At 42.5% G+C, this 16,582-nt stretch overlaps 1 protein-coding gene across 1 annotated transcript; it reads left to right on the top strand.

Moving 5' to 3' along the window:
* The first annotated feature begins 2,145 nt into the window (after nucleotides 1-2,145).
* On the top strand, nucleotides 2,146-16,280 carry LOC124144765. The gene is made up of 4 exons (XM_046514312.2): nucleotides 2,146-2,221; nucleotides 3,231-3,321; nucleotides 7,164-8,045; nucleotides 12,689-16,280. The coding sequence occupies exons 2-4, from the start codon at nucleotides 3,262-3,264 to the stop codon at nucleotides 14,384-14,386; spliced, it is 2,640 nt and encodes an 879-aa protein (XP_046370268.2). The 5' UTR covers nucleotides 2,146-2,221; nucleotides 3,231-3,261; the 3' UTR covers nucleotides 14,387-16,280.
* The last annotated feature ends 302 nt before the right edge of the window (nucleotides 16,281-16,582 follow it).

Genomic DNA, 16,582 nt, shown 5'->3' with positions numbered 1-16,582 from the left:
TCTGATATTGCGGGAATATTGCTAAAAGTGGCGTAAAATCCAACTCACTCACACAGTAAATCATATTCCTGACAAATGACCATCCTATCACGACATACATCTATTATCGTCATAATGTTAAAGCTTAGCCTCCTTTCGGTCAACCTAGTACCTCTTCGCAGCTGTTCAATATATTACCATATATTTTTCATTGTTTCCTTTTTCAAAGCTCTACACATTAATATATTAATATATATACCTAGAAATTAATTACGCACCCCCTGACAAAATACAGAACAGTGATATACCCGTTTATGAAAATTGATGTTTCATTTAGTCATTCATAGAATGGTTGTCGATCTCGAGTACAGTCATGAAAATAACTGACCGTGTCGCCCAAACACAGAATATGAACGTGAAGGATGATACAGTAAACTATGGTTATAACGAACACGCTTATAACGAACTGACGGATATAACGAACTTACTTTTTGGTCCCGACTACTTGCTGTAGTCATGCTGTATATGTACTTATAACGAACAACGGTTATAACGAACTAAAATTAGTAGTCCCTTTGAGTTCGTTATAACCGTAGTTTACTGTACCCTTGAGTTTCAAGAAAAGCACTTTGGTATTGATGCAAGTAAGGGTATATAAAGCAGCAATTATGCGATTGTTTAGTCAGCACAAATAACCATGGCACGCAGGAGGCTGTCAGAGGCACTCTGTTGGAAAATAATTGGCATGCATGACTCATATATGGCATAACTGATCATGGAACTTCCCAAATCCTTAGTTTTTGTGGTTATCAATTTGATCAATTACAGTGCCATGGCAACTGTGTTATTACTCCAATTAAAATATTGAATTTGCATCATTCTCTGTGGTTTCATAAGTGAAGTTTCATCTTACACAATACTATTAATTCTCCACCATAGCTCAGGCTTGACGCGAATGATAACTTGTTGGATAGATATGGTCGCAAAACCAGGGGGTGCTTAATTAATTTCTTGGTGTATATCATTAAATGGTGAAGTTTCATTGAGAAAATATCATTAACATGAATAACTTTTTTTCCATTTCCAGATGAATCCTTTGTTTACGATGGGGGTACGGATCCACGTGAAGAGATCCAACCCCTATTGGCAGCTAGCGACACGGTCACTTTGATGTGTATAGGTATACACGTCACTGTCGCAATTGTAGTAGCACATCTTTATATGTTTACAATCTGTAAATCGCACTGAAAGGCTACATAAAACCGGATGTCAGGATAAGCGCATTTGTTTACAAACAGGAAAAACGTCCGGTCACACGTGATATGCAAAAAGTCTTGTGACAGTTGTGTAACGCTAAGTCATCACTGCGCCGGGTGTGTTTGAAATCGCTATTGCTTTCGACCCACTACACCCACCCACCCCCTCCCTCCTTCTCCTCCGGATGAACGCTGGTTTGCTTCCGTCTTCTCCCATTGTTTCAGTTTCAACACTTATATATCACTTAAATATCAGTGCGACATCAGCATACACACACACACTCACACACTCACACACTCACACACACACTCACTCACTCACTCACTCACTCACACGCATATAAAATACAAAATTCCAAAGATGAGATGTATGTTTGTAAATATATATATATATATACATATATACATACACGCACACGCGCACACGCGCACACACACACACAGCATTTACTCCGTGATACCAGCCTCCCCTAACCAAAACACCAACTGTCGTACAAAAACATATGTAATATCTCTTTATGAGCGACGTTAAATGCCATACTAGTCCCATTGCAGATCAATATGGATGATGATGTATGACTGATATTAATCTTATCGATACACAAATACAGAAAAGAACACTTATTCATTTCTATGTACTTTTGTTATATTATATCGACAAGAGATGCCACCACGACCAATAAGAATCGTACAGTCGACCCTGCTTTTAGCAAATAAAGGGTGTTGTCGCTATTATTGGTAAATATCTGGTATTTTTATGTAACACAGACAAGTCAGAACGAAATGATATGAATAGATTCCTGGATATAATTCTGTCTTCTTTAACCAATAAACGTGACCCGAAATTCTGACAACGGGATATAGCGTCAAGGAAATAGAATAACGCACTTGACATGTTGAGGTTCACGTATCAAGCTTACTGCGTCAGGGCATTTGTTTGTGTGCTGTGAAAGAAGACATTTATTTCACCACCTGTCAACATTTCAGTGAGTACTCTGTATTAAATTATTTCTGCGTTAGTTTCATTGCTGCTTAACACCGCACGCAGCACTATTCCAGCTCAGTGACGGTGATCTGTAAATATTCGAGTAAATAATCACGATCTACGCAGTTGGGATACAATGATATTCATGAACCAAGTCAGCGAACCTGACCATCCGATACCGTTAGCTGCCTCTTCCGACAAGCATGGGTTGCTGAAGACCAATTATAACCCGTATCTTCTCTTACCCATCATTATACTCTTTAAATACGAGGGTTGATTGGCACACGTTTAAAGCTTCACAGAGAAGGAATTGCCTTTCAGGGAAATATTTTGTTGTGGACGTTCAGTTATTTAATGAGGAACGTATCCACAGAGTGATCGTTTAAGTGTGGCACATCAATAATATAAGAGGGGTAGGAGAAACTTTGTTTCGAAAATAATTATCTTTCATATCGTTGGAAATTTGTTTAAAATTTCATAGATGAAACGGCGTTTTTAATTTTTTAATTTAGTATCATAGTTTTAATTTAAAAATATCTGGTTTTGCATCTGTAGCTGAATATCTAGTCTCCAGACAAGATCTAGCACGAGTGACCAAGGTGAAATGTGAAATGGGGTTGAATGTCGGTTCAAGTTTATTGCACTTACAAAGCGACGTGCATCCATGTGCGTGTTTGTGGTTGCCCACTTAGATACCATTCGGCGCGCTGTTTAACACAGTTTACTGACTGGGCCGACCAGTCCTTGTTTTATCCAATTAATGCCGGGTGCCTGGCAGGGTAACAACAAGTACCATCATATAACGTCTTTTGGTAAGACGCGGCCGGGGATCGAACCACCGACATTCCGCTCTCAGGGCAGACGCTCTTTCATGATGTTTACATAACGAGTACAGTGTTGTAGGAATAGCATGATTCAAACATGATATGACTACCAATTGACTCAAAACTCTTTCAAAATGATGCTTCCTTCAGCAATTTTGACTGCATTTTCTTTTACTTATATTTCAGAATATTCAGACAAATACTGGTGAAAAACACAATGTTGGTGACTATCCTGCTGCAATTGCTGGTGATCCTGAATTTAGACGGCATGAACCACGTAAGTGAATCTAACAACTAAAATATTACGCCACTAAGCTAAATTGGGCACAGCTTTACTTGGGTCCAGCTGGATCACAACCCCTCTCTCCGACAGGCCAAGTAACTAGATGGGGTACTTTCATAATGAGACAGGGGCCGGTCGGGTAGCCTAGTGGTTAAAGCGTTCAATCGTCATGCCGAAGAACCGGGTTCGATTCCCGACATGGGTACAATGTGTGAAGCCCATTTCTGGTGTCCCCCGCCGTGATATTGCTGGAATATTGCTAAAAGCGGTGAAAAACCATATTCACTCACTCATAATGAGACATGACATTTTCTGGAATGACGAACGCTGTTATAGGAGTGTCTTTCTTATCTGATGCGAGTGGCAGTCACGCTTACAATGGCTGGAACAGATACAGGGTCATCAGGCTGTAAGAAGAGATGGCCTACTGGCGGTGCTCTGAAGCTCTCTTGAAACGGACTATCCAGACCGTAGACGATCGGATGTTGATGACTGGACCAGAACACAACCATCCTTCAGCTGCGTATCTGTATGATGTGGTTATCTTCCAAGTCCAGACGTCTTCACCGTCCTGGGACCCAGACAACATCAATTCAAAAAACTCTGAGGAGGAACGTGATTCCTGAGAAATACTTCTTGTACTTTCCAACATTCGAGTCCACGCGACGCCAGAAGACGATTACCAGCATTCCTAAGAGTAGATCTAAACTTATTTACTGACACAGGCCAGCCATGTCTGGCGGCTGACCATAGAGGTAACGACAAGAAATATGATCTTCACCACGAAAGAGAATCTAGAAGCAGACATCCTTGTATGCAGAGGACACATTGTACTCTTCCCCTCCACCCTTTCTTCAGATTTACACCATACATCCCTAAGTACAATGTTTTACGTATCCTTTCGAAAACTTGCTTCTCTCGAGCTAACAAGTCTCAGACAACATACCTCACGGTATTACAACTCCCGGAAGCTGAAGCAGAAAAAGCCAATCTGAACCTGAAGCCTCAGACTTTCCACATAGGCTAGAAAGAGCTGTCCCCAATCCTCAAACACTTAATCAATGAAAACATTTCTTTCAAATATATTTTGTTCTTATAAAGAACCTTTCCTCTCTATCAAAGAAACTAGAATTGGTTTAGTAAGATCTAGACTTGCCTGGGCTTTCAGTAAAAAATATATATTCCACAGTCATGGCGCAGGACTAGTCCTGTCCTTGTAGAGTTCTTTCACTGAACTCGGGTCTTATGGATGAAGATTCAGCAACTTGATCTCGCAACAAGGAGGATGCCGATTTCAGACAGTTTTCCCACAGAGCCAGTTCCCTTCTCCTGGCGGCCCTGGGTCAGATTGACAATTGACATACCTGGGTAGAGAGTTTTTCCACAGAGCCAGTTTCCTTCTCCTGGCGGCCCTGGGTCAGATTGACAATTGACATACCTGGGTAGACAGCTTTACCGCAGAGCCAGTTTCCTTCTCCTTGAGGCCCTGGGTCAGATTGACAATTGACACACCTGGGTAGACTGTTTTCCCACAGAGCCAGTTCCCTTCTCCTGGCGGCCCTGGATCAGATTGACAATTGACATACCTGGGTAGACAGCTTTCCAACAGAGCCAGTTCCCTTCTCCTGGCGGCCCTGGATCAGATTGACAATTGACATACCTGGGTAGACAGCTTTCCCACAGAGCCAGTTTCCTTCTCCTGGCGCCCCTGGATCAGATTGATAATTGAATACCTGGGTAGACAGCTTTCCCTCAGAGCCAGTTCCCTCCCCCTGGCGCCCCTCAGTCAGATTGACAACTGAAACCTGGGTAGAAGGCTGCTAGGATTCGTTAGACTGGAACCACTTCGCGAATAACAGCCACAGATCCAACAACCACATGGTCGGCTGGCACTTTGAGCTGAACTCACGTGGTGATTGAGACTATATAATGCTTCATGAGACAAAGTATATGAAAGGGATTGCATTGTAACAATGAAAATAATGCTAACTGTACAAAGTAAATCATACTAAGATTGATTGTATTGTTAAAATAAAAAAGTAAACTCTGCGAATATGACTATTGTGTACAAATGATAAAGTATTTCGAAATGGTGATCAATGTCTATGTCTTTGTTCAGTTTTCGGGACTGGAAATACTCACATTGCTAATTTTATACCTCATGTTAATGAATAAGGAAAACTCTCAAGAATTCGGAAATTGGCTCTTCCATACCCATATCGCCTAATTTGTCAAACACAGAAACCTCACATCGCCTAATTACTTGTACCTATCGTAGGTGTAAATTAGGCGAAGTGAGGGAATACTTCTGACTCACTGGAATTTTAAAACACACACTCATGTCCAAAAGAAACTATACCAAGTGTTTAAAAGGTTATGGAAGAAAAATATAACCATACAGAAAATTCATATTGGTATATTTCATTAAAGCAATCTTTTAACATCATGTGTACAAAAAGTCATTACCATCAAACTTTGACATGGAGACGGACAGGCCAATAAAGACACGCGGGGTCAACAATGAAAGTAACGGTCATAACACATAACCAGGCAAGTGTGCGATGTCAGAGTGTCAGAATACTCATCATAATGTCATGTTGATATCGGGTATGTCCACCTTGAGCATTAATGTACGGCAGCACGGGCCGATGACGTTGGCGGGAATGCGTGGCCATTCGGCAAGGAGGCATTGTTCGTTTGGACATAAGTTTCGGTTGACATCATGTGTGCTAGCTCAGTTGACAATCAGACTTGACACCAATCTGAAACACCCGAAAGAAAAATTCACGTGCTCAGTTGAGAAGCAGACACGAAGGATTATATCCCGAGATGCTGTATAAATTATTTAAATATTGGAATATTTCAAATACACAACACATGGAACACGTTTCTTGTACATCAGTATATTTATGGCACGATGCTCATTTATGTTGATATTAATGGATATATTCCTGTTCTAGATTCTCTGTGAATGGATACTATTTAATGGCTATATCGCCTATTCTTATACATATAACGTTTATCGGTTGTAAATACGATACATGTATTTGCAATTTTTTTTCTCATTTATTTGCTGTAGCATTGAACAGAATCATTTCTAGTTCATTTACGATATATTTGGAATTTTTTTCTGTTTTCGAGTTAGACCACACTAAGTCATTGTCTTCACAAGACTTTTCGTTTGTAGGTGTGTAAACACACGTTATGATAAGCACTTCTCAGGTGAAATCTCGAGTTTGTGCACCAAGGCACAAAAGCGTAAACGTAAAATGCCTAGCAATGGCTTCCAAACCTTCGTTAACATTGATGATGTGACCCCGCGAAGACGCTTATATTTCCAAAATCCTTCCATGACAAAGGATGACAAAGTTTTTAAATTTTTTGCTGATCTCTGTTCACAAATTACTTCGCAATACATTTCTTACATCTCGCCCCGGCATCGCGTGACAACAAACATTGGTAGTAGTGACCATGCTGTGTTATGTTTATAATACTGGGAGTGCAGCATTCAGGAAAATGTAGCCAACTTCCGGTTGACGTCGCCATTCAAATCAAACAGAAGTCCAAGTAATCCTTTGGATCTAAGTTTGAATCCAAGATTCGCCCTGAATATGTTTTTAGGTTTGTCAGAACCATATTGTGGGTTTCACCAAAGTGGTAAATGTCGAAGACCTGCATCATTTCGGGCTTTCCTCCCACGTTAAGCTGTCATTCCGTGATGTTACTGAAGTACTGTTCAAATCGGCGTTAAACAAAACTCACTTAAATATTACGGTTTCCTCAACTGGCTGTATTCGCTCGACCATTGACTATATTTGCTGTGTTTATATTTTCAGAACACCCAGGGAATTTCAGCTGATATTGGTGAAAATCTCAAATCACTCATTCTGAGCTACGAAACAGAGTATTGTGAATCAAGATGTTTGCCGACCCTTGAAACCGATATCATGGCCCCGTTTCCAGCAAACGATAGCATCTGCACAAATTGTTCCTGTGACGCTGAGTGTAGGGACTTCGGCGACTGTTGCCCCGATCTGTACATTGGCAAAGGCAAGCACGACCTAGAATGTGTAGAGTTTTCTCAAGGCAATTCTCAGGCTATACAGATCTATGTGGTGACACAGTGTTCGCTTGGTGATAAACATTATTCGGAAGAACTTTCCAGCAAATGCAACACTTCCACCCGGCTGCCAGTTTCCCTTCGAAGAGAAAATGTGACGTCCTTAACATTTAGAAATAAATATTGTGCACAGTGCCATGGTTATGAAGATTTTCAAACATGGGACATAGGTGTTGCATGTGAACAGTTTCCAGAGGAAATCAGCCACATTTCTGATCCAGTGGCTATATTTGACTTGTTAGAAAAATCACCTTTGTGTATCTTTGAATACCGTGTGCCACAAAACATTTCGACCCGAAAATGTCATGAAATGTCACCAATTTCTGAGTGCAATGTGACAGGTATTTGGGAGACGTACAATGCTTCTATCGAGGCCGCCTGTCATGCCTACAGCCACGTCACTAATTGGGGTTATCAGAATATATTCTGCCACATTTGCAATGAAGGTGTCATATCTACCTCGTGCTGTGGTCAACCCCAGACTCGTCCGGTGAGGTTCATGGCACTGACGGGGTTGTTACAGTTTGAAGAGGAACATATGGACTTGCCACACAGCGAGAAGACATGTCTGGGGAAAGAATACCACGACAGACTCACGGTTAGTTCTGATTGTTTTGAAAGTTTGGCGTGACTGTGGGTGTGGGCGTGGGCGTGGGCGTGGGCGTGGGCGTGGGCGTGGGCGTGTAAGGTGGATGTGGGCGTGCAAGGTGTGGATGTGCAATGTGGATGTGAGTGTGGGTGTGCAATGTGATATGGATGTGAAAGGTGGATGTGTGTGTGCAAGGTGGATGTGCCATGTGGATGTGTGTGTGTGTGTGTGTGCAAGGTTGATGTCGATCTTGGTGCGCAATGTGGATGTGGGTGTGCAATGTGATGTGGGTGTGCAAGGTGGATGCGGGTGTGCCATGTGGATGTGGGTATGCCATGTGGATGTGGATGTGGGTGTGCAAAGTGGATGTGGATGTGGGTGTGCAATGTGGATGTGGGTGTGGGTGTGCAATGTGATATGGGTGTGCAAGGTGGATGTGGGTGTGCAAGGTGGATGTGGGTGTGCAATGTGGATGTGGGTGTGGGTGTGCAATGTGGATGTGGATGTGGGTGTGCAATGTGGGTGTGGGTGTGGGCGTGCAAGGTGGTTGTGGATGTGGTTGTGGGTGTGCGATATGGATGTGGGTGTGCAAGGTGGATCTGGATGTGGGTGTGCAATGTGGATGTGGATGTGGGTGTGCAATGTGGGTGTGGGTGTGCAATGTGTGTGTGTGGGTGCAATGTGGAAGCGGGTGTGCCATGTCGATGTGGGTATGCCATGTGGATGTGGGTGTGCAAGGTGGTTGTGGATGTGGGTGTGCAATGTGGATGTTGGTGTGGGTGTGCAATGTGATACGGGTGTGCAATGGAGGTGCAAGTGGATGTGGGTGTGCAATGTGGGTGTGGGTGTGCAATGCGGATGTTGGTGTGCAATGTGGGTGTGGGTGTGGGCGTGCAAGGTGGATGTGGATGTGGGTGTGCAATGTGGATGTGGGTGTGGGTGTGCAATGTGGATGGGGGTGTGGGTGTGCAATGCGGATGTGGATTTGGATGTGGGTGTGGGTGTGTAAGGTGGATGTGGATGTGGGTGCGCACTGTGGACGTAGATGTACAAGTGGGTGTGACTATGATAACAAATTATATGTTGATGATGGCGTGGATGTGGGTGTGCAAGGTGGATGTGGATGTGGGTATGTAAGGTCGATGTGGATGTGGTTTGGCAAGGTGGATGTGGATGTGTAAGGTGGATGTGGATGTGGGTGTGCAATCTGGATGTGGATGTGGACGAAGATGTACAAGTGGGTCTTGACTATAATGAAAATCGTATGTTGATGATGGTGTGGATGTTGTTGTGGTTGTGTATGTGTGTGGTGTTCTGGGTACGGAGGATGTCAATGCGGGAGTTGGTGAAGGTGTGGGTGTGCAAGGTGGATGTGGATGTGGGTGTGCAATTTCGATGTGGATGTGGTTGTGGATGTCGGTGTGCAAGGTGGATGTGGATGTGGGTGTGCAATTTCGATGTGGGCGTGCAATTTCGATGTGGGTGTGGATGTGGATGTGGGTGTGCAAGGTTGGTGTGGATGTGGGTGTGGATGTCGGTGTGCAAGGTGGATGTGGATGTGCAATGTGATGTGGGTGTGCAAGGTTGGTGTGGGTGTGAATATGGGTGTGCAATGTGGATGTTGGTGTGGATGTGCATTTTGGATGTGCAATGTGGATGTGTGTGTGGGTGTGCGACATGGATGTGGGTGTGCAAGGTGGATATGGATGTGGGTGTGCAATGTTGATGTGGGTGTGCAATGTTGATGTGTGTGTGCAATGTGGATGAGTGTGTGGGTGTGCAATGTGGATGTGGGTGTGCAAGGTGGATGTGGGTACTGGTGTGCAATGTGGATGTGTGTGTGGGTGTGCGATATGGATGTGGGTGTGCAAGGTGGATCTGGATGTGGGTGTGCAATGTGGATGTGGATGTGGGTGTGCAATGTTGGTGTGGGTGTGCAATGTGTGTGTGTGGGTGCAATGTGGAAGCGGGTGTGCCATGTCGATGTGGGTATGCCATGTGGATGTGGGTGTGCAAGGTGGTTGTGGATGTGGGTGTGCAATGTGGATGTTGGTGTGGGTGTGCAATGTGATACGGGTGTGCAATGGAGGTGCAAGTGGATGTGGGTGTGCAATGTGGGTGTGGGTGTGCAATGCGGATGTTGGTGTGCAATGTGGGTGTGGGTGTGGGCGTGCAAGGTGGATGTGGATGTGGGTGTGCAATGTGGATGTGGGTGTGGGTGTGCAATGTGGATGGGGGTGTGGGTGTGCAATGTGGATGTGGATTTGGATGTGGGTGTGGGTGTGTAAGGTGGATGTGGATGTGGGTGCGCACTGTGGACGTAGATGTACAAGTGGGTGTGACTATGATAACAAATTATATGTTGATGATGGCGTGGATGTGGGTGTGCAAGGTGGATGTGGATGTGGGTATGTAAGGTCGATGTGGATGTGGTTTGGCAAGGTGGATGTGGATGTGTAAGGTGGATGTGGATGTGGGTGTGCAATCTGGATGTGGATGTGGACGAAGATGTACAAGTGGGTCTTGACTATAATGAAAATCGTATGTTGATGATGGTGTGGATGTTGTTGTGGTTGTGTATGTGTGTGGTGTTCTGGGTACGGAGGATGTCAATGCGGGAGTTGGTGAAGGTGTGGGTGTGCAAGGTGGATGTGGATGTGGGTGTGCAATTTCGATGTGGATGTGGTTGTGGATGTCGGTGTGCAAGGTGGATGTGGATGTGGGTGTGCAATTTCGATGTGGGCGTGCAAGGTGGATGTGGGTACTGGTGTGCAATGTGGATGTGTGTGTGGGTGTGCGATATGGATGTGGGTGTGCAAGGTGGATGTGGATGTGGGTGTGCAATGTGGATGTTGATGTGGGTGTGCAATGTTGGTGTGGGTGTGCAATGTGGATGTTGATGTGGGTGTGCAATGTTGGTGTGGGTGTGCAATGTGTGTGTGTGTGTGCAATGTGGATGTGGGTGTGCAAGGTGGATGTGGATATGGGTGTGCAATGTGGATGTGTGTGTGCAATGTGGATGTGTGTGTGCAATGTGGATGTGTGTGTGCAATGTGGATGTGTGTGTGCGATGTGGATGTGTGTGTGCGATGTGGATGTGGGTGTGCAAGATGGATGTGGATGTGCAAGGTGGACGTGGGTGTGCAATTTGGATGTGTGTATGGGTGTGCAACGTGGTTGTGGGTGTAGGTGTGCAATGTATATGTGGGTGTGCAATGTGATCTGGGTGTGCAAGGTGGATGTGGATGTGGATGTGGATGTGCCCGGTGGATGTGGATGTTGGTGTGCAAGGTGGATATGGATGTGGGTGTGGTTGTGGATGTGGGTTTGGTTGTGGATGTTGGTGTGCATTGTGATGTGGGTGTGCAAGATGGATGTGGATGTGCAAGGTGGATGTGGATGTGGGTGTGCAATGTGGATATGGGTGTGCAATGTGAAGTCGGTGTGCAATGTGGATGAGGGTGTGGATGTAGACGAAGATGTACAAGTGGGTGTTGACTATAATAAAAACTATATGTTGATGATGGTGTGGATGTTGTTGTGGTTGTGCATGTGTGTTGTTTTCTGGGTACGGTTGATGTGGATGTCAATGTAGGTGTGGCTGTTGAAGTATGTAAATGTGGGTATAGATGTAGATGTCGGTGTACATGTAGGTGTGGGTGCAGATGTGGGTGTTGTGTAACTGGATGTATATTTGGGTGGTGTTGTGAGTGTGGATGTGGGCGTTTTTTCGTGTGTGTGTTGTTGTGAGTGTGGAATGTATGTGTACAAAGTGTATGTAATTGTGGGTATAGATGTAGATGTGGGCGTGGGCGTTGGTGGAGATGTTGGTGTTGTGAATTGAGATGTGGTGTTGTGGGTGTGAGTGTAGGTATGGATGTTGTGGTTGAGACCGTGTGTAACTCGATATTTGTTACAAAAGGTATGTCCACTGAATCTGACATGAGCGTGGGTATGCATCGTTGATGTTGACAAGGATGAGTATTCTAACACTCCGATACAAGACCGATGCCCCACCCCTGTGTGTGAAGGAACTGATAACCCCCTATCTCGTGATAGGATACCGTCAGGTAAACTTTCTCATCAAACAATCAACGTCTTCTCGGTACAAGTGAGCGAAGAACCGATGTCAGCATGTATGATATCCGTATCTCGAAAACGAACTAGAAAAAAGGCGGTGCCATTATATTATTGTGCATGTGATTCATACATCAAGGAATTAAACTACCAGTTCCAAATGCATATAATAAAAGTAGAAAAAAAGAACGCGCCAGTATATTGTTGTTTATATATTACGGCTTTTGTGGATTTTTTCGAAATTTCATAATCGTTTTAGAATTCTGACATCGTATTGGTTCAGGAACCCACGCATCCTTCATTTAGCTTGGGCAGTTGATTCAGAGTAAGAGTTATGATTTTAATTTGATTTTAATTTTATTTTAAGCTGACGTGCTATGATATAAATGAAAGACGATTCACCCACTTAATCAATATGACACACATATTGCTTTATAATATTAGTATGATCCACTATTGTATCAATATGTTGCATATGTACATATTCACGAAACAGCAACCTTCGACAAAGTAACAAAATGATTAATGGATATAAGACCAAGGTCAATGAAATAATACGTTCTATTTCCTTGCAGGACCGATGCCATGAAATACTTTGCCCTCCGTTTCAACAACTGAAGAATAGAGAATGTAAAGACATTTTCGCTCCTTTTTTTAGGATGTCGAAGCATTTTATTGATATTTTTTTGGTCCCTATAGTAACAAAAACCTCTAAAACAGTCAATTTGACCCATTTGACCTGTGTTCTGACCGATTATTACATCTCACAAATTCCCGGGAATGACACAGCAATTGAGAAGGTGGTTGTCATCGTTAATTTCAACAACTCATCACATGCTGACCTGTCCTGGAACAACCATACTGATGGCGATGATTATAGTGAAATTAATGCTTTCGGTAATTTTAACATAGATATTAGGATATATTTTGCTGTAAATTTTACTATTGGAGATTCCTTTGCAGTGTTTGCTGAACGTTTATCAAACCTTCTTTTCAGAGATGTATTTCTTTCCGACGAAGCAATGCACATCACTCTGCGTGCTCTCTATAAAGATATGTTGCCAACTATACATTACAGTACAAATCATACCTCAGTATATGACCCAGATGTTATTGGTGAAGATGCATTTGAAGCCTTTCCAAGTACGTATACCAAGCGTAATTGTCCTCAGATTTTGTATTCTCAATCTGATTACACACTGATGGCCAATGCAAGTGCATTGCTGGGGAATAACCGTTCACTTATTCCAGAAGACAGCTTTACGCTCACTGAAGATTTAGGTATTTTGGTCTGCCTATATACGCTTGAGAATTTTACACTCGACAGTTTCACTCTCGTCCTAAACAATGACAGCAGACCTGATAAAAAGTCTGGCCTAGAGCAAAGCTATGATATTCTTACCATTCTTACAACTGTTTGTTTGTCCTTTAGTATGTTCTTTCTTGCGTTGTCATTTTTGGTGTATGCAACCCTGACTACGTTACATACACTACCGGGGTGCATCTTGATGTGTTTGATGGGTTCGCTTTTCGTCGCACAAGGACTATTTCTATTTGGAGCAGGTGCTCATGATAATCTCCTGGTATGCCAAATAATCGGCGTACTGACACACTATTTCTGGATGGTCACTTTTGCATGGATGGGGGTGAACACCTTTCACGTTTTCCGAGTATTTCGAAACATTTTGTCTTCGGTTAACCTGTCAGGCAATAAACGGAAGATCTTTTGTAAATATGTAGCATTTGTCTACATGGTCCCAGGTGTGATTGTTGGCTTAACCATTCTTACGAATTTATACCTACCTGGTAAGTCAATTGGGTACAGTGACAGCGGAGCCGCCTGTTTCCTCAATCCTGGCGTTATCACTCTGATATCGTTCGGCATTCCCATCTTTGTCACTGTTGTGGGTACATTCGCGTTCTTCATATCCACAGTCACTTCTCTTAGACGGTTGTCAAAAGAGCGTGTGCAGGCGGGACAAAAAGAACAAGGAACTATCATTCATATGTTAAAAATAGCCTCTGTAAGTTCTATGTCGTGGGTGTTTGGCCTTTTGGGATCCTTATTTCCGATCGAAGCATTCAACTATGCTTTTGTGATCCTAGCCGGTGGGCAAGGTCTGTTAATTTTCTTAAGCTTTGTTTGCAACAGTCGTGTGTTAAAGTTGTGTATGAAAGGTAAAACTAGACCATCACCTTGCAGAAGTAAACATGTAAACTCAAAAGTAACATTGAGTTCAAATGTTTCTTCAGACTTGAGCTCCCGTGAGTAATCTACATGGATCCTTGGATTTCTTCAGTGCCAAAATGTAAAGACTTTGGGGGTATTCAGATCCGTTTCTCTGCCACATGACATGAGCAAAGAAATACTCCATTTGTCCGAGAATTGGTCCCCAGTTACCTATGACTGTGGTATGAGACTTAATTAATCCTATGGTCAAATTAGCTCGGTATATTAGCTGATTGTGTGTCATCGTACCGACAGCGCGATGCGTTGCTAATAGTATCAATCACTACATTATCGGGTCCAGACATATGTTATTTACAGACCGCCGTGGTATAGCTGGATATTACCGAGTCCGGCACAGAGACAAACAAAGCATGGATTATATTTGGTAACCGAATATCATCTAAGATACCCATCAATTTACTTAGTATTCGAGGCGGTCGGGTAGCATAGTGGTTAAAGCGTTCTCTCGTCTCGCCAAAGACCCGGTTTCTTTTCCCGACATGGGTACAATGTGTGGAGCCCATTTCTGGTATCCCCCGCCATGATATTGCTGGAATATTGCTGAAAGCTGCGTAAAAGCATACTCACTCACTCACTCACTCACTCACTCACTCACTCACTCACTGAGTATTCATTTCAGTTGTTGCACATTTTGTATTATAATGATTATTGTAGCAACAACGATCACAGCTTTATATATATGATTTATATATAATACAACACCAAGTAGATAATATACAAATAAAATCTTGACCATAACTGAATGTTTGAAAGGGGTCAAAACAAGTGTCTGGTCACAAGTTTAACCAAAAAGTTAAACAAAATTGAATTTCAATTACAAACTGCGTGAACTTAAGGTAAATCAGACATGCAGTTTTCACACTTCCTTTAGAACTATGTCTTATTATTTATGTATTTATGAATGTATGTATTATTGAATGCAGTCCATGACTTTCTGAATTTCTGTACATGCGATAAAACAGAATTAATTATTTTTTATGAAGTCTTCTTGTGTTGAATTGTTTAATAGCAAGCACCAGTTATGTAAAACTGTGGTTCAATGTAGCTGTTTCATATTTTCAAACTATTTTATAATCGTGCATGATGTTTATTAACTATGTCTAATTATGCTACTTTATCATTCTTGTATCTTTTATAAGATGCTGTAGTTAATATTATTATTATTCTTATTCTTTTTTGTATAGTTGTCTGTTATTGAATGCATTGTGAAAATATTTGTGAACACTATATCATTATTTTCTGTATATCATTTAACACGTTGACAAATTAGGAGATGACCCTACAGTTTTGAATGCCGAGGTCGTTTCATTATATATATATTCTGCTGAAACAAGTCAAAACAAGTCCAAAACCGCTCTCTACTGTGTTTCAAAGCCAATATATTTCTTAAACGTTTTTCTTCGCTTTATAAGCATTTTTGACTTAATTGTTTACAGGTCGCTGTCGCATGGCAGGATCACTGCTGCGCGGCACCAGGCAATAAATAAATACTTACTTTTGTATGAATGGCGGGTGCTACCGGCAGGACGTACTAACCCTTTTCGCGAACACCTTGTGCCATCACTGATTTTCAGTGGTTCAGCCATATAATTTTCACAGCCAGTTTGCCATTTACGCCAAATGGAATCTGTTTCGGTGGATAATCTAAACTGTTTGTTCGCTTGCATTGACAATGTATACTACTCAAACGAAGTTAAGGATCAACTGATTCTTTCATATTACAATACTTAATCTCTCATGCCATGACAGATTAACTTTACCAATATGAAAGAATCGGGTTATCCTTAACTTCTTTTGAGTAGTATAATTATGTTTCATTCTGTCAAAGTGCCAATTAACCTTGCTTGCCTTCTATAAAATAATATCTACAGTTTCTGCTGAATAATTGTCTTTCTGTAAAAGTTCAATTTAAACAATTACTGTGGTTTACTGTTATATCTGAGCGGAAGAAGAATTTCGAGATATGTACGCCTTATCAACGGAAATGGAAACCCACGTGAGTGTATACGTGTAGAATCGCTGGTAACTATGAAACAATGGTTGTACTTCCTCAACCCCAGCATGCTAGTTCTTTGTGTAATCTAGGTTACGAAAGTCAATGATGAGCAATACTGAAATGTGTTGTGTATACTATGCAATATTAAAAGAACCGCCTTCTCCCAGCCAGGCGAGACTCGCATCCCACCTTCGCCCTGATTATGTTTACCAGGTTTGTCAG

This window comes from Haliotis rufescens, unplaced genomic scaffold (genome assembly GCF_023055435.1).
Source record: "Haliotis rufescens isolate VD_foot unplaced genomic scaffold, xgHalRufe1.0.p SCAF_3, whole genome shotgun sequence".
In the NCBI taxonomy this organism is placed as follows: Eukaryota; Metazoa; Mollusca; class Gastropoda; order Lepetellida; family Haliotidae; genus Haliotis; species Haliotis rufescens.
This window is presented reverse-complemented; position numbering and strand designations above follow the sequence as displayed.